The sequence below is a fragment of the Lates calcarifer genome, linkage group LG10 (genome assembly GCF_001640805.2).
Source record: "Lates calcarifer isolate ASB-BC8 linkage group LG10, TLL_Latcal_v3, whole genome shotgun sequence".
NCBI classification, from domain to species: Eukaryota; Metazoa; Chordata; class Actinopteri; family Centropomidae; genus Lates; species Lates calcarifer.
Genome location: NC_066842.1, coordinates 19982429 through 20004794, shown reverse-complemented (window position 1 = coordinate 20004794; position 22366 = coordinate 19982429). Strand labels below are relative to the sequence as shown.

The window sequence follows — 22366 nt, the reverse complement described above, 5'->3', positions numbered from 1 at the left end:
TTCTGCTTATTCATGGGAGCAAAGGCGCCACCTGTCCGCTATTTGAGGTATACCATCAAATCTATCTATCTATCCGTCTATTACAAATTTCAACTACAACTATGACAGCAGATTAGAAAGTATAAGTAAAGCTCAGCTCAGCACTAAGCCTTTAACCACAGCAGATATTTTCACCATCATATAGCAGAGACAGCGCAATATTTTTAAGGATGACTATCCAAGTGGAATGCCTTGCCAGTGAGCGAATATGCACAATACCTGGACCTTAGAACTGATACATCTAAATGGAATGCAGCCTTCATTAACGCTGTCAGGTAGATGGGTGTACTACTCACATGTTGAAGCATCTGCTGAAAAACAGGCTCTCATTTTCTCAGTTTTATTTTCTGTGAAACATGTAACTGAAAAAGTGAGAAAGCTTTGAAATTCGTAAAAGCCACATCAGTTTTCATAAATGGCGTGTTGTAATTTTAACATATATCATCCTCCCAACAAATTCTGTTCTTTAAAACTAAAGTTTATGAGCTGAACTTATATTTGATTCTCTAACATGATCCTACCCAAGCAGCACAACTAGGTACTGTGTGGCCTTCGCTGTTCATGTGTTTGTATGCTCTTAAAATCGGTTATCATAACGTTTATATCTTCGTAAAACTAACAAATATTTTATTAGCTTGGTCTGGAAGCTAATATAAATGTCTATGGAGGAGGTTAAACTAATAAAGTCTGTGTGACCACTCGGTAACCATTTTATTAGCACACCTGTACAATCTAATGCAACTGAGTACAACAGCTCTGAACAATATAAGCATCATAAAAGTAGACTTTATGGCAGAACAGCTGTATTGGATTACATGAGATTTAGGTGTGCCTAATAAAGTGAGAGTATACAAACATGTCATTCATCAAGATGTACCCATCAAGGTGTGTCAAACAAAAGTCATTACTGACCACTGAAAATACAGACATTACACCGGTTATACAAGAAATACTCAAGACAGACACAGCACAGCCTGAGGAGGCTGAGGAGGCTTTTATGGCATCAACATGTCAATGTGAGTTCTTTTTACAGTCTCAAAGCCAATCCTGTGCTCAATAGACTGCTACAAAATAATACAACACAGGCAGTGCTGATGGTTCACTGCAGTACTGAGTGGCTTTGGTGAATGGCACTTTTGACCAGTAACACTATTGATAATTTTGTAATAATACTGTCTGCTACTGTCTGACTACACACAGTCAGTCAGGTGCCAAAACATTCAGATATGTTACATCTTGAATAAGCATCATTCAGGACAACAACAATGAATGTATGGTCTACCTATTTCCATATAAGGACAAGCATTTTTACTGAAATCATCTAATAAAATTGTTTGTGTTTGCAAAAAGCCAGAACATATTATTCAGATGATGTCATGTGTTCATCTTAAGTAGACATTAACACTGGCCTCAGTTGCTGTTGTTCTATCTATATAGTACAATAGATTCCAATTTGTAATCACCCACTTTATGATAAAGTTATGGTTACACAAGCATGGTCAAGGTTTTTGTTTGATGCTCTCCACCAACTACGTACATTCGTCCTCTTCTCTCCAACCCCACCTCTGCAGCCAGGAGTACAGTTTATCTTTGCGGCATACACATGCAATAAAGGAAGGCATGACCGGGGTGAAAAGTTTAACCACGTTCAGATGCCTGTTAAATGCAATCAGTTATGGTACTGTCAAGTTATTATGGTATCGATAGTGAAGGCGATACTGTGTTATCTGTCTTATAATTGGCAATTATTTGGAAAATAGCCTGTGTAACACTTCTTGGAAACAAAGGGATGTGAGCAGTTCATGTCGCTTTTTCACTTTAGAATATCACTGTCACAAGAAGCAGGTTTCAGCATGAATAGAACATAGTTACATTGAGACTGGGAAGGTTGTGAAATACATTTACAGTGGTCTTATGTGTAATATTGATTTAACAAATAGATTAATTAAGTTTTGTTGAGTATTTTTTCATTTACGTCACAATTATTTACATATTTCTACATCCTCATGATCCAGTAATACCATATCATCATATAATTTTTCCTTTGATCCTATTTGACATGTTCTATAAAGTTCCCAGCTGACCTGCCAATAACTTCGATTTACAAGCCAAAATTAAGATAAGGACAGGTTGTCAGAAAGTCAAACAGATGAACACTTTATGGCAGCGTCATATCTTATCTTTGACAAGGAAGTGTGGTGTCATGAAAAAGTCTGAATGCTCTCCTGCACAATAACTCTCTACCAAGAAGCCTGTCGCAGTATGCCCTCAAACCTTGATCTGTACAAAAGCATCAGTACAGACTTATCACAAGGGCTTTTATCACAAATACAACCAAACTGAATGTTTTCAGTAGCCAAGCAGAGTATCAACACTGACTGTCAGCTTTATTAGTAAATGAAAAAAAAAAGTGTTGCTAATATAAAAACTTTATTTCAGGTGGACAGAACAGTATATACAACACATTTCCACAACTGAAGCTAAATCATCAAGTTATCGTACTTTACAGATTTGTGTATCATTATGAAACTCATTATGATGTTTGTCCCACATGTAATTACAGAAACAGAGTAGTGTCATCATTGTAAGAGTACTGAAGGTGCTATCTCTCCAAGGGGATCAAAATAGAGAGTCCTGTAATCTGGGGAATGTGTGTTGGTCAGCACGGCTGGCGTTAATGTTGTTCTGAGGAACAGCCTCGATTGAAGAGGTTTAGGTAAGCAGCATGGCAGCCAGCACACTGCCTGCAGCTGGGGCTTCTGTAAGAGCAGAGAGAGTGCAAACGGATGAGAAATGAAAAACAACAAAGGAATCACTGTATCCCCCTGTGTCAGCCATACAGTACTTTAGTCAACTGGTTTAGTCAATTCTCTACTCATTTTATTTTGTTCAGTCAGGTGATTTCATTATTGCCACATATAGAGCATTTGAACTAGTCGCTTTTATATTATATGGTCATTACAGAATGATCAGTAGTGTTATGTTACCTCATAATAACGCAGCTCATGACTGGCTGACTGTACGTGCTGTCTTGTCATCCGCTCAAGGTCCTTTAGTGTTTCTGCCTTCCTCCATTTGGCTCTGCGGTTCTGGAACCAAATCTGAAGCACAAACAACACATGATGACCAAGCATTTAATGAGAATAATATATATTTTCCTCTTAGCCATAGCAGAGTTAAGAAAGACCCAGTTTCATATCACTCATATCAAAGTCACATAACTGGGTTAAAAATTCACCTGGTTTGGGTCAATATAGCATCAATACTGGGTTATGTTACCTAGCTAACCATGATAGAAAACAAACTGGGCCATGTGTCATTAATTATTTTGAAGTTAACTTAACTTATACAAGCAGCTGTCCAAAGACCATTACTATTGTTCCACTGATAGGTATTTAGTATTATCAGTCAAATGTTTGAGCACATTCAATGAACTGTTAGCAATCCCAGTTTGATTTATGGATTCCTGTTACAATTAGACTGAAATGACAGTATACATAATCAGTTACAAAATAAAAACAATGTGTGTGATTACTGTTTGTGAAAGGGACCAAAGGTAATTAGAAACATAATAAAGTTGTGATATGGCTTTGTCTATTGCACATATTTAAATCCTTATCTGAATCATTTTTCATCATTAAAAGTTTCCACATTAAAATATGTCCAGTATTGTCATTTAAACACCTGTAATTATTGAATATTGCCATGATGGTCCTTGATAAAACCACACACAGAAACACACATAAAAAGTCACTCATTCAAATAAATGCTGACAAATCTTAATTTACTAAACCAACAAATACACCCAAACCACCAGCAAATTATCACAGATGACTTGCTGTGTGTGTCCTACCTGTATGCGACCCTCAGTGAGGTGCAGGCGAGAGGCTAGCTGTTCTCTGGTGTTGACGTCTGGGTAATGTGTCTGCTGGAACACTTTCTCTAACTCCTGCACCTGGAATGGTGTGAAAGTGACCCTTGTTTGCCTTTTTTTCCTCTGACCTGCAAACAGATGATTGTCACCGTAATCCTCGTCATCAGCATCATTTATACATGTATCTAAAAATGCAGCTCAGGATCACACTGAGTGTTTCTTATTTGTCTTTTACTCACTCATGCGGTCTGTCGTGGTCTTTGGAGACTCTTCATGCAGTCTAATTTCTGGAGTTTCTATGGACATAGAAAATAAATTTCAATATTCAAATAAACATATCTATGCTTTAACAAACGCTCTTGAGAAAGTTAATAAAAAGCCTTAAAAAACATACCTGTAGCATGAGTGTTGGTTAGATTCTCTGGTGTTGTCCTTGATTACAGACCAGTTACGATGAACTCTCCTCTCTATTCTGACACATGTGGGCCTCCTCAGGATCTCTTCAATGGAATGGGATAATTTCTTACATGGATGAGATTCCCTTTCTTGATCCACACAGAAGTCTTTCTCTGCATCTTCTCCGTTCCACATTTCCACTAATCTATCCCCTGCCATCAGCACAACAACTCTCAGGCTAGGAAAACTCTTGTTCTTTGACTTCTTCCCCTCTCTGGTGTGTACTCTCCACTCTCTGCAAGGTGAGGTTGTCCTCCCTTTCCTGGCAGCCTCTGTTTGACCTGCATCACATGGTCATCATTAGGGAGGAGCGACTGGTAGCATATAACAGCATACTTCTAGGAAAACCTAGTTATCAGCATCCATTTATGTCAAAGTTTTATTTTTCAATTGTCCCTAAAGAACTGTTAATTTAAGACGTGCTCATTGTAAATACATAAACTCATACTCTTAATATTATTATCTGCCCTTATCACTTCTTCACACACACACACACACACACACACACACACACACACACACACATTTTTATAGAATTTAGTTTTCTCTGTAACAAGCATAATAGGGAATTCTTACATTGTAAGGCCAATCTCAAACTAAATCTCTGTGGTTTTGTAGCTTGTTTAACACCCCAGACAGCATTCAACTATAAAACATATTTTAATTGTTGCTTCTCTTTCTTATCACCTGATTTATTGCAAGGCTAATCCTTATCACCTTGGCCTCAGTATGCCCTCTCACACCTCAGTTTACCTTTCAGAGACACTGGCAGCATAAGCTGTTAGTGACTCCTTGTGGTGTGCAGGAGATAATGTCTTATTGTGTTCAGTATGCCTCCATCTAGTGGTTGTGGCTCTTCACTGCATTCTGTTCTGATTCTTTTAAATCTTTCTGAACACTACTGTATACCAAATATCAGTTTATGTTAAAAGTCTTTTTTCACAGCAGACATTGAGACCTATCATAGCAGGAACAGCACAGGTGTATTTTTTCAGATTTTTGGTTGAACATGCCAACAAGTAAAAGGTAAAGAAATTGACAAACTAACAAACTTAGTGTCCTCACATGGACACACTCAACCTTAAAGGCACACTGCAGCAATTTAGCAAAGTTTGTTAAAGTTCACTTGACTTCAAGATATTTGTTGCAGTAAAAGCTTCCTGATGATGCTGTCACGATCACTGTCTCAGATTTCTCCAAAGCCACAGAAAAAAAATCATACAACTGTTCATAAGCTAAGAAGAGCATGTGGTAATCATTTTAGTACACGAAAGCATTAACATGTATTCTGCAGCAGTTATGTATTTTTGAATATAGGAATAAAAATCTAAATTATATACATTTAAAATCTTGTCACACATAATGCACAGAAAGCTACAGGTGCAGTCATGTAACAATTTATTACATAAATAAAACATCAAATTGTCACTGCAACATGAACATAAATCCTTTAGGCGGTGCTGTGTACCTCCTGGTCACTGATGAGTCACAATATGTGACCCACTTAAGCCTTGTGGTCTGTAGGTATTCTAGTATGCAGAGTGTGAAGCCATGAGTGACTCAAACACACAGAACAACAGAGCAGAACAAAAATACTTGATTCAAAAGGAAATTTGCATCAAGTAAAAATGTTCTTTTCTGTAACTGACTGTGGAAACAAAAGTCAAGCTTGCTATAACTGATTATTTAAATGTGCTCAAAGCTCCACTGTTTGTAAAATTAGCAGGGTCACGGGATGCAGTGAGACACTGGATTAGAGGAAACCATGTTCCTGGAGCCAAAACATCTTGACTCAGGCAGTGTTTCTAAATATTATTGCAGTCTCTTGGATTGCCTCTCCTGGGTTGCCTCCACTTCCCAGCATGCTGCTGTTAGGATAATGACTTCATTGTCTTCAACTACTTTGACTCATTCTGTTTTTTCAGTGATACAGTATTATTTTACACATTTTTATTGCAAAGTTGTACCTGATCATTTTTTCTGAGACTGAAGATTCTTGTCTCAGGACAACATGATATTCTCTGTTATGACAAAAATGAATTCTTACTGAAACAAAATAAGTTTGTTTGTTGTATTAATGTAACATGAAACAGTAAAAATGTGGGATATATATACATTTCAAAGTTTTTCATGATAATCTAACTAACTGGTAATGAAAGCACAGAGAAAGGAGGAAATGCAGTTTCTCACATTTGTCAGATATTTAAATGAATCAATATTATTTTTCTCCATTTAGTTTCTACTTGTGCAACACATTATTCTGTAAAAGCACACTGTCTTTGTGGCTTAATGTGATCATATGTGTCGGAGTTACTGTCTGACGCAAAAACTGATGTGAATGAATTGATCAGGAATAGGTTGTGGTTTAATGCAGACAGCAAGAAAGAAAGAAAGCACATGCTTTTTTCTTCAGAAAATCAGCCATGCTTTGGTGATTGGACACACACTCACTAAAATAATTCATTAAGGCTAGTCAGAGCTTTGATTCACCACCTTTAATGAGCAATGGCTTAGCGGCTTATTATTGACAGTATGTGAAATACATGTAAACCATTAAAATTAACATACACATGCATAGTATTAATGAGTCTGCTTTAATCCAGCTGTCATAACATAATTGAAAAATTAAAAAAATTCCCACTTGTTCAGTACCTGACATGTGATCGGATCCTTACATACACTCACAGTCACATGTACACAGTACAGAAGACCTCATGATGTCCCAGCACTGAGTCTCTCTTTGCTTTGCAAGTTTCATGTGAGGTCAATTTCCTTTAACTATTCTATTTGGTGCATTTTTTCAAGCTCCCATTCCTACTGTCTGAACAGTCCACAAGAGTCAACACAAAAGCTTTCTCATAGTGTGAAGTTGCTTTTGAAACCTGCTCAGGCTGTTGAATAAATATCTATGGAGAACATTTAATAACTAATGTTACAGATAATAATCAGTCTCTATTTTAATTTCTTATTGTATGAAAATCCCATGTGCACATTTATTTGCTAGTTTTCTGTCAGACTTTTAGCTATGCTATGCTAGTTCTATGGGATGGCAGTATCAGTTATTTTGGTTGGTTGGTTGATCCACCAGTTTGGTCCAGGCTGAAATATCTGTATAACTATTTGATGTCATGAAATATTTTAAAGAAATTCATGGTGCCCTGATGATGAAGGCCTCAACAACAACACAGTATGATGCTGCTTTGTACTGTATTTTTCTGTTTTTGATTGTGGCGTCTTTTCTGGCTTCCTAGTTGTATTTGTCTGACAGCTCCCACAGACACAAAGAACATTTCCAAAAGGATAAAAACATTAATATAAGAAACATTGTACAAACATTTGTGTCTCCTTCTCGATTAATTGTAATAACTTTGGTAATCCCTTTACTTTTCATTTAGTGCCATCATTAGGTCAAAATTTCAGTTTGTCCAGTACCTTTGTTTATAGTTAAATACATTTCCATCAGCCTTAGCTGTACTTTGTATTTAGTGAATACAGTAAATATTACACCTGCTTGACGTTAGCATGTTAGCATTGAGGAACCTGGGTAAACATATTTTTGAAGACTGTTGAAGTTTATTACATACCCTCCACTTTAAAGTTAGTTTATAGTTTAAACTATAACATTATGTTTAGATGATTCCTAACCACTGGGCCTTGAAATATTGTGCACTGTACGAGAACTGGCAATGGAAGGAAAACAATGAGATTAGTGGAATGTGCATCACATGATAATGAGTTACATTTCTTGTAACTCCAGTTCCAGGAGTGTAATGTGTGCACATTTAAGCAACTCTAATTGGTAGTGTCAGACATTATGTGAGAGAGATAGTAATATGTTGCTTTTTAATTGGTTTTGCTCTTGAGACGTTGTTGCTCGCTTTTACTTCCTCCTGGTGTCATGCAGCTGCAAATTTGTGACCTGGATCTTGACTTTGGAACACGGGGAGATGCAGATTATAAACCCTGTGACATAGGATGTGCGAATACGCCCCGACACAGATGCTAATACTGTGTGATTCCTAACTCTGCTGAAATGGGAGTGCCATTTGGGCCTTCTTAATGAAGTAGATGTGGGCTGTTATCAAACTCTTAATTCAGGCTGATAATTTAATTCAATCTAATATAATTTTCAGGAAAATAGAGCTGTACGGTAAATGAGGAAATGAAGTTAACATTTACTGAACATTGGCCCATCATCAATAGCAGCTTCATACCATGTGATAGTTTGGCAACATGTGATAGTCTTGGAAGTGTGCCCTCCTAAAACAAATATTTGGTGTTAAAATTAGAAGGAAAGTAGGCTGGAAAAGGGCACTTGTCTCAGCACTGGATTCTGACTGTTTGCTTCCTCTGAATTTGAATTGCCAGTGGCTAAACCAACAAGTCAGTACTGCCTTGAAGGATCGGCTCCCTCAGCTAAAGAGACTTATAGACCACTCTCATTGAATTCTATCTTTTTAATGCATTTTCAGGATTCTGAAAGGGCTCTAGCCATGAGATTGTGATAAAAATGTTAGAGAGACAGAGGAAGAGAGAGAAAAAAAGTCTGAAAGGGTATCTCCTGCCTGCCAGATACTGGTTGGTCAGCTGCTGTTACTGTTGTAATTGGGTTCACATGAGCTGCTGGTGGGACTCATTTCAATCAACAAATGCAGCAGTCTCATGTCTGACCTCTGCTCTTTCCTACCATGCTGCCCACCACACCATGCCCCCACCCCACCCGTAGTCCTACCTCCCAGCTCTCTCCCTTCTCTCTCTGCATGTCCCCTCCCCTTTAACTAATGTTTTTTCACTTTTCTGTTTTGTTTTCTGGCTCAGAAGACCGCCACCTGAGCCTATAGGCTGAAGCCGAGATGGCTCCAGAAAAGGAAAGTAAAGGTCATGACAACTATGCATTTGCAGTGAGTATAACTTTTATTTCATTTTCTCAATGTTTTCATATTTTACATTTTCTTGCAAAAGTATTTACAGTGATTGTAAAATGTAAATTACATCCTTTTAATCACTTAGTTAAGTATTACATTCCAGAATTCTTCCTTGTAAATAAATACATGAAAATCCAGTGATTTACTTTTAAATTGTGTGAATGTGAACACATCCAGAATGTACATAAAAGTATTACTTGAGGATTTATCTCTCCTATGACCACTGAACTGGATAATGCATGCATTGACTCTGACATTGACTACCACAGTAGAAACTAGATTTTATGGCAAGTTAATCATTGACAGCACATAGAATATCTTGCAAAGTATCGTCATGGATACATATGAATGTTTGTTTACATTCCAGCTCCTCCATGCTTAAAATCACACAGTTGAGTTGAGGTTTCAGTAATCTTAAGTATGTCAAAAGGAATGATTGTCTTGACTTTTGTAAAATAAATAGAAAGAAATCCGCAGCACCTCTAATCAATGACTCTTTGAGGAAATAATTCCTGCTTTGAGCCTGAGAAAAAGCATTTAATCCCCCTGTTGAAAATTAGTTTCTCATGTGACTACCTAATGTCTCAGATGTGATAAAAGAAAATGAATGTCTTGTGCAAAACATTTATTTTTATGGCTGCCAGAAAGTCATGAGCTAACAGGCATTTGAGCACATTCCCTTGCTTTGAATTTTCAAGAATGGAAAATTAATGGGTTGTGCTGGATGCCCGAGTGTTTTAACACGTTTAGACATTCTGTTGTTGTATTCTGTTTTGAGGTTATATCCCATATCATAAAATTACAGATCACCACAATGCAAAACAGACTTCTGCAGCATGCCATCATTTAGTATGCATCTTTAACTGAACTCTGTCTGCCTTTCTACCTGATTAATTTAAGCTTGATGGACGTTTCTGTGATCTACGTGATGCAAAAAATGGAGAAGAACTGGACTCCTCTGTGGATGGAGACAACAACAAGCTAGCATATTGTGTAACAGATGTACCTCCTTGGTACCTGTGCATCATTCTAGGCATCCAGGTACGTCAGCGGATGGGTCTGACAATGAGTCACCACTCATTTCCAGATTAAGAGCCTATTTCTGGTGTTAAACAACAATGCAAACATGACCACAGTGTCACATGACGGCTTCAGTTTGACGTCTCCTTCACGGTTGGTTAGACTTGGTTTTATTTACATAGGACTGATGGTGAAATTTGCTTCAGATACAGTTGAGCAGAGTCAGTGAGAGTTTGTTTCATGTACTGTATGCCTGAAGTCCTGACAGAGTAATATTTGCGATATATAAACAATTTTCTTTTCCATCATCTTGCCATTTTTACAGCATCTATCACAGTTCATTCCAAGTACACATGTATTACACAAGCATTACACTTCCTTCAATTACACAGAAATGTTCAGTGTTGCACAAAAATTTTAAGATCTGTTTTTGTTAAGATGATGTTAACTTCTTGCTGAGGCATATAATTTCACCAAAGCAAAATGACATGTTATGTTATTTTCTGTACATCAACCATTAAATAAATGTATTTCTCCTACATTTTTCTTGTCTTTGCTCTATCAGCACTGTTTGACTGCATTTGGAGGCATTATCGCCATCCCGCTAATCTTGTCTCAGGGGTTGTGTCTGCAACATGATGGCCTCACACAAAGCCACCTCATCAGTACCATCTTCTTCGTCTCTGGTGTTTGCACTCTGTTGCAAGTTACCTTCGGCATTAGGTAAGAAAGAAAAAGAGGAGTAGTTAATGAGCAGGAAGGCGCTTGTAGGATTCAAGGGTGATAAATGTTTGGCTTTGTATAATTAGAGATGGTTGTAGTCAGTGATTTCTCAGTCTAAAGTAAATTTACATTAATTCACTAGATAAGCTTTTTTCATGCTGTCTTGGTTCGTGCTTTAACACAGGTCCAGCAGTGCAGCAGGGTGCATTAAAGTGGAATTAACCATGCTGCTCCTGTCTGATTAAACAAGCAGAACAGAACAACCTCTCAGATTTCCTTCTTAACCTCTTTTAAACTGGGAGGCCTGCCAAAGTCAGTACACCGACTTTACTATGTTAGTTGGCACAGCTTCTATTTAAGGAATCATCAGGGAGGTACAGTATTAAATTAAGGTTAACATAAAAATACTTTCAAATGTTAAAATATTTTGAGCCATGAATGAGCTGTGATGACTTCATAGTAATGTCAAGACATTTAACATTAATTGTAGTCTTTCCACTGCATATCCATTCAAGTATCATATGATACGATGATAAGATGTGATGTAATACAATACGATACAATACAATATTAGCACCAGAAAAAGTCTTGTGTGAAATGCCAAAACTCAAAATGAGCATCACTCCTCTCACACAAAACCTACACAAGTGTCCCCCTTGTTAGTAGTGACACATACACAGGAGAATCAACATGATGTAATGGCTGGATTTTGTTTTGCAGAACTACAAACTTAAACCATGTTTTGGAGCTCTGAACTTGTACTGAGCTTGTGCAGACTCAGCCGGGCTGAATATTGGTGTCACAGTAGGATTAGGAAAAGAATTTCCATCTTATTATGTTTGGAATCTAGTTCTTGCTAAATCCACATTCTCCTGGCTTAGCACCACTGATACTTTATTGTCTTTCCTCAAATACCTGGAGGTCAGCCATAAGGAAAACAGTTGATATGTTCAATGGCTCTGTTCTATTCCAGAGAGACTAAAAGACAACAACACTAATTGTTTGTGTCTCTTAATATGAAAACATTATGAACTCCCATCAAAAGATACTTTCTAGCTATGTGTTTTTACTATTCCCTCGAGTTTTCCATGTCATCCACAAAAAAATGATTGTCTTCTGACTACTCTGACTGTGAGAGATGGCTGTGCATGTAGCCCTCTGCTTCAGTCTGACGTGAACCGCAGACAGTGAAGTGACCAGCATAATGGGGATTATTACATAGCAAATGACTTTAATTCACTTAACCTCTCATAGTCTAGCAGTTTGTCTAATTATTGAGTCACTCTTTACCTTCACACAAATTAAGTTAACCATTTTATCATCTGCAATTGAATGAAACAGTCCCTGCTTTTTAGATAATCGTGAATGGCTGTCACCAGTCAGTCTAATTGTACCTGTAACTCCAAATTATCTTCCACAGTATCTGATATCTGATGATGTATGACCTGTCTAGAAAGTCTTTTATCTTGATGTCATATCTGTCTGACTCTCTTCTCTTAATTGCCTACCTCCTTGTGTCTTTTCCATCTTTATTTCCAGGCTGCCCATTCTCCAAGGTGGCACATTCACGTTGTTGGCTCCCTCCATGGCAATGCTGTCCATGCCAGAATGGACGTGTCCTGCTTGGACCCAAAATGCAAGCCTAGTCAACACCACCTCCACAGAATTCACAGATGTGTGGCAGAGTCGAATGAGAGCAGTATGTAAACCAATGGATCTTTCTAATCACAACTTAAAGCTGCACTAGTAAATGTTTTTATATGAACAGTGGCTCAAGTTAATGTGAAAGGAAAGGTGTCAGGTGTCACTGGTAGAGACATACATACAGAGATCACAAGATCAGTATACCACAGTGAGTTTTAACATCTTAAGCTAATTGTTTTGGTTTTACTGGTCTCAACTTTAATGTTTGGTGGACAACATTCATATATTATTTGATGTGAGAACATACTCGTTAGTTCTCCTGTTAGCATCAGTTTCTTGCTTCTCCGAGATGTCGATTTAAGAAAAAAAAACAAAAAAAACTCCCTCAGTTGGCTTGCCTGCCAATATGACATTAGCAGCATCTTTATTTTATTGTAAGCTTCATCAAGGAGATGCCATACATACATATATACAGACAGGGTCACTTGTCTTGAGTCAACTTTTCTTTATGACAGTGCTGTGTTACAAGAAAACTTTGAAAACATGATTTTTAGTACAGTTGCAAGAAAATCAAATAATGAGTGTGTCAAATTAGCATTTGTGTCAGTGCTGGCGACCTGTGCTGAGACAAATGCTTATTGTTTTAAAAGACCTTTCAGCTGCACAAAAGTAGGCATTGTTTGCTTGCTGTGTAATGGTGATACTATATGTGCACATTTCATGCTAACTTGAACCCTAACTCTAGTGTGTTATACTTTTAGTCATGCTTGTGTAACTAGGTGGTTTTATTGTATGGGAGCTGGTCCCACGGATTTTAAAGTACAGCGTTTATAATGAATCCTTGGTATTCTGGTAACTGTTGAAAAACTGTCAGTGGTGGGTGTAGCTCTGAAGTATTCAAAACTTCCACAATAATAAGATTGAAATTGCTTTTTAATTCAATGTACCATGTTAGTTTTGAACATTAGTGTAACATCAGTGTAAATAAATGAGATAAATGATGACTTTGTCCCCTCAGCAGACACACAAATGCAGTAGGAACAACAATAATTTAAAGGAAGTACAGACTTCACTTTGAAAGCTGCCTAGCAAACTGACCTTACCATAATATGGTAGACATGGTAGTCAGCTTTTCCAACCAAGCTGTAATTTGCATGTGGTAACAAAATTGTTGCCCATTTCTGGCAAATATCTTTTTGATCATTTTAACATTTTGTCATCTTTCTTGTGTCTGTCTCTAGCTCCAGGGGTCCATTATGGTGGGATCACTCTTCCAGGTGTTTGTAGGTTTCTCTGGCCTCATAGGCCTCTTCATGCGCTTCATTGGACCTCTCACCATTGCCCCTACCATCTCTCTCATCGGACTGTCCCTGTTTGACTCAGCTGGCACAAGTGCTGGCAACCACTGGGGCATCTCTACCATGTGGGTAAAATTTCCACAGACTGGGGTCATTGTGCAACACAGAACAAAATGTACAAAAAGTGGTAGTCTATTTCAAATTTCCCACTATATTACTTTATAAAATTTAAGATAACCTAATTTTTTTTCATAATTTCTGATTATGTAACAAATAATACAACCCTTGTAGGTTTTAGATAGCATGAAAAAGTTCTTAGAAAAGGAGGTAATACCAGTTTAATGCATTTTTCTCAGTGAAACATGTTTTATAGGTTATGTTAAATCTGCCTCCTCCCTTGCCTAGAGTACAGCCAAGTACTAATAGACTGTGAATCTGTGTAAAGTTTTAATCTCTTGGGCAGGAAAGCCTATCAAAAGTTCATACCAAAGAACCTGCTAAGGTGCATGACTATAACTTAAGCTACAATGTGGCACAGTGCCACTTATTTTTAACACTGTGAATTTTGTAGTTTGATTTTCTTTCTATCTCACTCCCTCTCTCACAGGACCACGGCACTGATCATCTTATTCTCACAATACCTCCGTCACATACCTGTGCCTTTTCCCACATATAGCAAAGATAAAAAACTGCACACTTCCCGTGTCTACGTCTTTCAGATTCTCCCCGTATGTATCACACAAATTATCTTTTTTGTTTGCCAGTAACCAGATTTACCCTAATTAATTATGCATTTAGTCTTTTGGACGCTTTCCAAGATAACAAGTCTATGTATCCACAGGTTTTGCTTGGAATCACTTTATCTTGGCTCATCTGTTATATTTTGACAACCTACAATGTACTACCTGCTGAACCAGACCGGTATGGCTACCTGGCTCGCACTGATCTAAAGGGAGATGTTATGAGCCAAGCTCCCTGGTTCATTGTCCCATACCCAGGTAAGATGCTGTAAGACTATCACCTGAACGGACTTTTTAGTAATAAAAAAGAATATAAAAAGTATTACAGGCTACATATACTGTCTGATTCTCTGTTGTCTTATTCAAACAGGTCAGTGGGGGATGCCGACTGTGAGCCTGGCAGGAGTGGTTGGCATCCTTGCTGGTGTGATTTCGTCTATGATCGAGTCTGTAGGGGACTACCATGCTTGTGCCAGGTTATCTGGGGCTCCACCTCCCCCTAAACATGCCATCAACAGGGGTATTGGTATTGAAGGAATAGGCTGTCTGCTGGCTGGAGCCTGGGGTACAGGCAATGGTACCACCTCATATAGTGAGAATGTTGGAGCTCTTGGTATTACAAAGGTAAGATGAGTGTCTTTGTAGGCTGGAAGTTAATTACATAGTGTATATTGATTATATATTTATCTCTGAGCAAAGCTGTATAATATGATACATTTACTATTGTCTTTAAAAGGAAACTATTTTTAGACAAGGCATGTCTCTTCCTTTTGCAGGTTGGCAGTCGCATGGTGATAGTAGCAAGTGGAGTGTTGATGGTTGTCATGGGTGTGTTTGGTAAAGTGGGCGCTATATTCACCACTATCCCATCACCTGTGGTAGGAGGGATGTTTATGGTTATGTTTGGTGTCATCTCTGCAGCAGGAGTTTCTAATCTGCAGGTACATACAAAAGATATATTTTTTTCATTAACCTAAATATTGCATAAAATAAGTGTGAAAATCTGTTGCTGTACCTTGTGTCTTTTCCCCTCACTTTTTACAGTATGCAGATATGAATTCATCTCGAAACATCTTCATTTTTGGCTTCTCCATGTTCTCTGGTCTGGTCATTCCTAATTGGATATTAAAGAACCCCAAAGCTATTGCTACAGGTGCATGGATAAAGTTTCCCTATATAATCTTTTTTTTTTTTCCCAGAAAAAGCACTGTACTGCTACTTGATTATTGAAACAGAGGTTTAACTGTTTACATTGCATTGTGTTCAGGTGTGGTAGAACTTGACCAGGTGCTGCAGGTACTTCTGACAACCAGCATGTTTGTAGGAGGCTTCTTTGGCTTCATACTGGACAACACCATTCCAGGTATTCTTATGTTTTTACTGAATTACTGGTGTATTAATTTTCTTCAGTCAACATTTGCTGCTCAACTGCAGTGGAGTATGTCTGCGCACAGCATTCCCAAGCTTTATGAAAAAAACAAACAAGTCAGTTAATAACTTGAAAACAGAGTCAGTGATCTCATTTCTTCACTAAGTCGTACTAGTATGGTTTAACAAATTTAACACGTGTCCAACAGGATCAAAGCATGAACGAGGCATCCTGGCCTGGAACAAGGCTCATGAGGATGACTTCAGCAACACACTGGAGAGCGGAGAAGTCTACAGTCTCCCCTTGGGCATCAGCTCTTATTTATCCTCTTCTTCCTGGCTCCGGTACATACCATTCTGCCCTCCTGGTGTGCCTAGCTCTGTGGAAGGATGCGAAACAGATACTAATTCCTTGGAGCCTAAGCAGCCACTGGGACAACCAGAGCCTGCACAGATCATTGTTGGAGTCGCTCTTTGAGTTGTGTACTTACTCAAGCATTCCATTTTGGGAATTTTCCAATAACAATACCATCAAAGGCAGCTCAGTTTGGACCTTGTTTCCTCTGTTAAAGACACTGTACTGTAACAACATGGTGCAAAGTATTTCACATGACTTTGTTGAGTGACATTTGCAGATGACATCTCGCATAAGACTGGCTAATATATGGACTTCCTTTAGGGAGGCACTTGGGTATCTGAAATAAGTTTAGTGGATCTTTTGTAATTGTTGATAATAGAAAGCTGCACACACACACAGACACATATATGTATGTCTTGAGGACAATTGTTCGATTTTTTTTCCTGCACAGTAATTGGTAAATTGGTATTGATAACACATAACACTTACATATGAATCTTTATGTTTCCTAAGTTTTCTATGTTCTTATCAGTCACAGTGTGAGCACACTCAGGTGCTAGTGAACAAACTAAAAAGACGTAAATGTAAGTAAATGATGTTCAATGCTGCATTCAACTGTACATACAGTACCTCATGTTTGAATCAGATTTCTCAGTATTTTAACTAATGGTTTCGTTATCAGACAAGGCATTTTGCCTATTTGTGGCAACACTTTGTGACAGAACTTACATAATAGAGATAATTCTTCAATGCACAAACCAGGACTACTCACTGATCTCAATGGAAGAGTTTTTTCCCCTACGTGCATATTAAACATATCGAGCTCCAACATTGGAGCCATTGCTCGGCCATACCTGTCTCTGTTCAGTTTGTCCCTGTCAGATCCTGCTTGATGGCTTTGTACAAGCTAACAAAAGACTCTGCCCAAACATCTCGTTGGTGTGCAGTAGTGGAACTGACCATTTGCTGGGCAACGTATGCCATGGTCAGCAAAGTGCGCTCAAAATCATCCTGATGCAAGGGACCAGTATGACTGGAAAGGCCATAGATGAGCCTAAAAATGTCTGTTAGCTCCCTGGGTATGATCTCCTCACAGATGACCTTGAGGTTTTGCGTCTTGCGGAGGGAAGCCAGTTCGGCATCTTTCAATGAAAACTCTCCACTGGCCTCAAAGTGTATACCAGTTAGTAGGATCTATTCAGTAAAATGAAAATGGGAAATTGTTACCAGTGATCATTCATTCTCAAGGTTTTGCTGGTTTTATTTGTAAAATGTCTGTATTTATAGATATATTTGTCTCACCTCAAATAGTAGATGAACATCATCGAAGGAGTTGTGGAAAGTGGCGTTTGCTGCAGTTTCCACCCCTCTTCTGCTTGAAGCTGGGAACAGGGCTAGTAGGTAAAGAGACAGATTATGAGAATGAAAGTTGGCGAACAGAAACTTTTCATTTCAGGTTTGTTCCATGTTTTCATCTTGTGATTTACTGCTGTGGAACCGAAGGACTTCGTGAGGTTGGATTCCCTGCGTCAAGAAAATAAAAGTCTCAAAACCTATAGGTACTATGGAATGCAGGTTCTATTGGAGTTCTGACACATATAACACACCAAGACATACTGCAGTTAATCCATGATATACATACTGAGATCTTTGACCTGACAGATGACTTCTATCTGTAGGCGATGAGACATGACCTCAAACTTCAAAGGCAGCAGGGGGGTCAAAGGCGGAGTAACACATGGATCATACAACAGGCTCCAGATGATTTCAACATGCAGTTTATGGGCTTAGCATTTCAGCCTCAATTCCACAGCATTCACAGCAAACTCACAGTTTAGACCAGGGTGTTAGCCACAGCACTCACAGGCAAGACCTTTCCCCTTATTGGAGCATGAGCAGGTAAAACCATCAAGTATTGACATGGACATTCCTTGAATACTGGGTAGCCAAGTTATTTAAAGACAGAAACAACAGTTTTCCATCAGCTCATAACCTACTTCAACATCAATATATGGACAGACGATTGCATAATTTTCTGTTCTGTATAAAATTGCTATTTTGTAATTGCTTAAACTGTATACTATTATGATTAATAAGTAGTTAATACAGGATAGAGTAAGTATCTAGTGTGGATTTGGGACACGGGAAATGTAAAAAAAAAAATGATTATGATTGATGATGATTACCACAGTTATTAGAATTTATGTTGAGAGGGACATGAAAAAATGTCATGGCAATCTACTCAGTGGTCAAAACATTTCACACAAAACCACATGGGTGAATCGATCACCAAAGTCAGTGGCAGTGATCCTCTGGGGTAAATGAGTAGCAATGGATTCAATAGTTAATAATATGTATTTCAGTCTGGACCACAGTGGTGGACCCACTATCTAATATACTGACATTAGCATCCCTAAAGCCAAGCTGCTAACATGGCTAAAAGTTAAATACAAGCAGAAAGAGCTTCAGGCCAGAAATAGATTTACAGCACTGTTTTCACTTACTGTCCAATATCTCCAACATTCTTTCCTCCTGGTTTAGAGGATAGATGCGGACAGACAGAGAGCCCGTCCTGTCATGCAGAAATTGAGAAGGTGATAGAGTGACCAATACTGACTGGATATGTACTTTGATGTCTGATGTCATCAAATTAAACTGCAGCATTGCAATCAAAAGCAGGAGAACTGAGCAGTTTTGTCTGAAGTCTAGTCTGGAGTCAAGATGTTGTGACCTGCTCATAAAGTATTTATTATTCAGGCAGCATCTCTTTTAACAATTAAAAGTCACAAACAACTTAATTCAAAAGAGAGTGAGATGGAGAATGTGTGAGAGGTATGGAAACTCATCAAGTGTAACGAGATAATGCCATTTTAATGGACTTCTGCTGGATCGAATCATCTACACAAGTTGGTCATAATGTTTCAGTAATGATCTCCAGTAATCTAAGTTCATCTTGCTGCTTTTTGAGTGAGTCCTCCAAATCACCATGACTAAATAAAGCTATTTTTTCTGTAAAAAGATATTGATAAAATACTTATCTCATCAATATCTGGTCATCCACATCCAGCCATGTCAGCATTTTTGTTTACCCTCCCAAGGAATCCAGTTGTGTCTGCTGAAATGCACTTTATTGTTGTCTGTGCCAGGTTGTAATTAATCACACGGTATTTAGTAATACTGATGGCCCATGATCTGCTGATGTGAGTGGTATTTCCAAAAGGTAAATAAGAATGAGGATTATGAGCTCTCTGTGCTTAGATCACATGATGCTTTTAAATCTGTGGTGTGTAACTTCACACGCATGGCAGCTCCAGCTGGCAGTCAGAGGTAGTTGTTTGGAGAACTTAGACATAACCAGAAATCACGAAACATCACATGAGTAAACTGCACACCCAATATGTTTACCAGCTGAACTTTGTATCAAAGGCATGACAGAGGCCAAATATGTACCTCTGATGATTCCAGCTTTTTATGATGAAGTGTTCCTGACTGCGGCTTGGACTTCATTCTTTCATTTTGACGTGGAACTTCCTGTCTGTGGAGTGTGCCCATAACCAAAACCAGAAATTTTGACCATCAGTTATTGTACCACAGTTTATCAGTGCATTTTAACTGATGATTGCTGCCAATGCAGAGACATGGTTCCAAAGCTAAAATGTTAAGCATGTTTAGGAGATTGCTGCTATTAGTTTTGGGGCATATATTTGTAATGGTTGATCGTTTCCAATCAGGAATGAGCAAAACATGATGAAACATGACAGATATCTCAAAAACTATAATGGCTACAGGACTGAAACTTGGTCAACTATTGTCCCATACTTCAGTGCTTCATGTAATGAGAAAGGAATGAACAAATACTATTGCAAAATGGTTTGGCTAATGTATCTCAGCAACCGTGAAGCAAAGAGGAATATGGATTCAGTGGATTATACTGAGGAAATTGATATAGGCCACACCCATTACCATCACAAACACCACCATTTTCATTTTTTTCTTAGACATACTTTTGCCTCCCTATTTTATGTCTTTCAAGCTTTCAGGCTTCACCAACTTGGTACATACCATGTTTGGATGAACTCAAACACCTCCTGCATGTTTGATTTGAGATGTCATCATGTCATCATTTTTCCATGATTGGCACACTTCAATCTGCAATATCTTTTAAATGCTTCGTTTTGTTTGACTTTTGACTCAAGTCTATAGACAAGGACCATTAATCAGCTGAAATTCACAATGTCTCACCACTAAGGCGGAACAGTCAAAAGTTGTTGCAAAGCGCCACCATGTGACCAGGTATTGATGTCTTACTTGACTAATACTTTTATACCTATATTTTTCTTATATGTTGATGCCCCTCACTATAAATAGGATTACTGTTGCTGCAGTGGATACAGCAACCACACTCATTGAACATGTTCTAGCTTCATCAAAAACATTTATCAAATCACAAAAGATCCCACTTCATTACACAAAAGGATCTCCCTGTCCAGGGTTGGTCTCAGCAGTATGCTTTTCACTGACTGCACAAATGCAGATGACAGCTGAACATACAGTAGTACCTAGAGTATAATACAAGTGGAATTTGCCATTACATTTAACCCATTATATATAGGTAAATGGTGTTATTACACACCTTCTTTTATTTTGAAGGGTAGTGTCCGTCCAGTTAGAGCAGTGTTAATGGAGCAGGAATGCTTTTGCTCTGCCAAGTAACAACAACAGAAAATCCAAGATAAGTATGTCCAATACACATAATGAGCTCATTCTGTTGGCAAAACTATGATTGTACAATGTCTTATTAATCTGTTTTCAGTAAAAACTTTGGAGAGAAATTTAAAGATGAGGATCACTCTTGGTCTGGTTCAGTACTACAGTGCAGCTACTTCAAGACGCTCAGTGTTCAGCCAAGATTAATTTGATCAGTGTTCCATAAAAAAACTTGGATTTTGAATTTGGATTGAATATAATTTTACTTATTGAGTGATCTAACACAAAATAAAGAATTGACTTCTGGAGCCCAACTCATACACATTTTTTATATATTTATTTATTTTACATCAAACAACATAAAGAGCTGCTGCTTATTCTCTTTGCTCTGTGAGAAAGAGCACTCCCAAACACAAAAACTACCTTACTGCATTTAATATTGACATTCAATTTGAGTCTTACCTTCAGTCTGACATTGTGTGACACCTGTATTGATGTAGCAGTAGAAAAGACCAACAATGAGCGTCCTCCAGGGCAGCATGATGGCCAGGTCACTCTTAAACAATGCTTAGATTCTCTCAACAGTGGCTGGACAGAGGTCGGCTCAAGTTCTCCTAATACGGTGTCTCTGCCTGTCAGCAGCCAGGGTCCCCTTCTTTTGCATTTCTCTCCCTCTCCTTACTGTGCATCTGCTGCCTCACATAGCATTGCACTGAATGCCTTTTTCATTATTTGTACTCTCTGACTCTCATCTGTCCTCAGGACTGTGCTCTCTCTCTGTGTTCTCTTTCCCCCTCCCATCCACATCATCTCTCTCCTGCTCCTGCTCCTGCTTTAAAGCATTTTAATGCTTTCAGCTGGTTGTCATCAGGTTCAGAAACTCAGCACAGTCTTATGCTCCTATACCTTCAACTGGTTTTATGTTGATAACACCTTGTTGTCCTTGTCCAATCATCATCCTTATCCTCATCACTAGCAGCAGCAATTTTCTTTTTTATTCATCCTCTCTTTACTGACTTTGGAAAATCTTTATCTTTTTCATCTTAATAACAATGTATGCCTGTAACCTCACATGCACTGCTGATTTTAGCGCTCCTCATCAGTTTACCGCCTCATGTTACTTTTAAATTTGACTGTAGTTAAGTTGTAAGCAGCAAACCATGTAATCACATACAGCAGACATAGTCATTATTCTCAGCCTCAGTTTAGCTATC

At 38.2% G+C, this 22366-nt stretch overlaps 3 protein-coding genes across 3 annotated transcripts; 1 reads left to right on the top strand and 2 right to left on the bottom strand.

Annotated features, from left to right (window-relative positions):
• Window positions 1-2460: 2460 nt before the first annotated feature.
• Window positions 2461-4504, bottom strand: LOC108901836 (intestine-specific homeobox). The gene is made up of 5 exons (XM_051073341.1): window positions 4366-4504; window positions 4153-4209; window positions 3893-4041; window positions 3027-3140; window positions 2461-2798 (listed from the first exon to the last, which is right to left on the bottom strand). Exons 1-5 carry the CDS (start codon window positions 4502-4504, stop codon window positions 2619-2621), a joined length of 639 nt encoding a protein of 212 aa, XP_050929298.1. The 3' UTR covers window positions 2461-2618.
• A 4608-nt stretch (window positions 4505-9112) lies between these two features.
• Window positions 9113-17296, top strand: slc23a4 (solute carrier family 23 member 4). The gene is made up of 12 exons (XM_018703484.2): window positions 9113-9270; window positions 10195-10335; window positions 10880-11037; window positions 12577-12736; window positions 13923-14104; window positions 14587-14707; window positions 14821-14977; window positions 15090-15343; window positions 15496-15660; window positions 15764-15872; window positions 15987-16082; window positions 16297-17296. Exons 1-12 carry the CDS (start codon window positions 9223-9225, stop codon window positions 16563-16565), a joined length of 1860 nt encoding a protein of 619 aa, XP_018559000.1. The 5' UTR covers window positions 9113-9222; the 3' UTR covers window positions 16566-17296.
• On the bottom strand, window positions 17288-21958 carry LOC108901834 (protein FAM180A). Its single transcript, XM_018703485.2, has 3 exons — window positions 21615-21958; window positions 17748-17839; window positions 17288-17639 (listed from the first exon to the last, which is right to left on the bottom strand). Exons 1-3 carry the CDS (start codon window positions 21691-21693, stop codon window positions 17310-17312), a joined length of 501 nt encoding a protein of 166 aa, XP_018559001.1. The 5' UTR covers window positions 21694-21958; the 3' UTR covers window positions 17288-17309.
• Window positions 21959-22366: the final 408 nt, after the last annotated feature.

Bases quoted from the DNA above. Each gene is read 5' to 3' on its own strand.
- LOC108901834 (XM_018703485.2), bottom strand. From the start codon at position 21,693: ATGCTGCCCTGGAGGACGCTCATTGTTGGTCTTTTCTACTGCTACATC. The intron at 17,840-21,614 runs GTAAGACTCAAA...TTTACCTACTAG, and splicing joins CACACAATGTCAGACTGAAG to CCCTGTTCCCAGCTTCAAGC. The intron at 17,640-17,747 runs GTGAGACAAATA...TTTACTGAATAG, and splicing joins ATGTTCATCTACTATTTGAG to ATCCTACTAACTGGTATACA.
- LOC108901836 (XM_051073341.1), bottom strand. From the start codon at position 4,504: ATGTGGAACGGAGAAGATGCAGAGAAAGACTTCTGTGTGGATCAAGAA. The intron at 4,210-4,365 runs GTAACTGGTCTG...CTATGTCCATAG, and splicing joins AATAGAGAGGAGAGTTCATC to AAACTCCAGAAATTAGACTG. The intron at 2,799-3,026 runs GTAACATAACAC...CTGCTCTTACAG, and splicing joins ATGAGCTGCGTTATTATGAG to AAGCCCCAGCTGCAGGCAGT.
- slc23a4 (XM_018703484.2), top strand. From the start codon at position 9,223: ATGGCTCCAGAAAAGGAAAGTAAAGGTCATGACAACTATGCATTTGCA. The intron at 14,978-15,089 runs GTAAGATGCTGT...TTATTCAAACAG, and splicing joins GTTCATTGTCCCATACCCAG to GTCAGTGGGGGATGCCGACT. The intron at 16,083-16,296 runs GTATTCTTATGT...CGTGTCCAACAG, and splicing joins ACTGGACAACACCATTCCAG to GATCAAAGCATGAACGAGGC.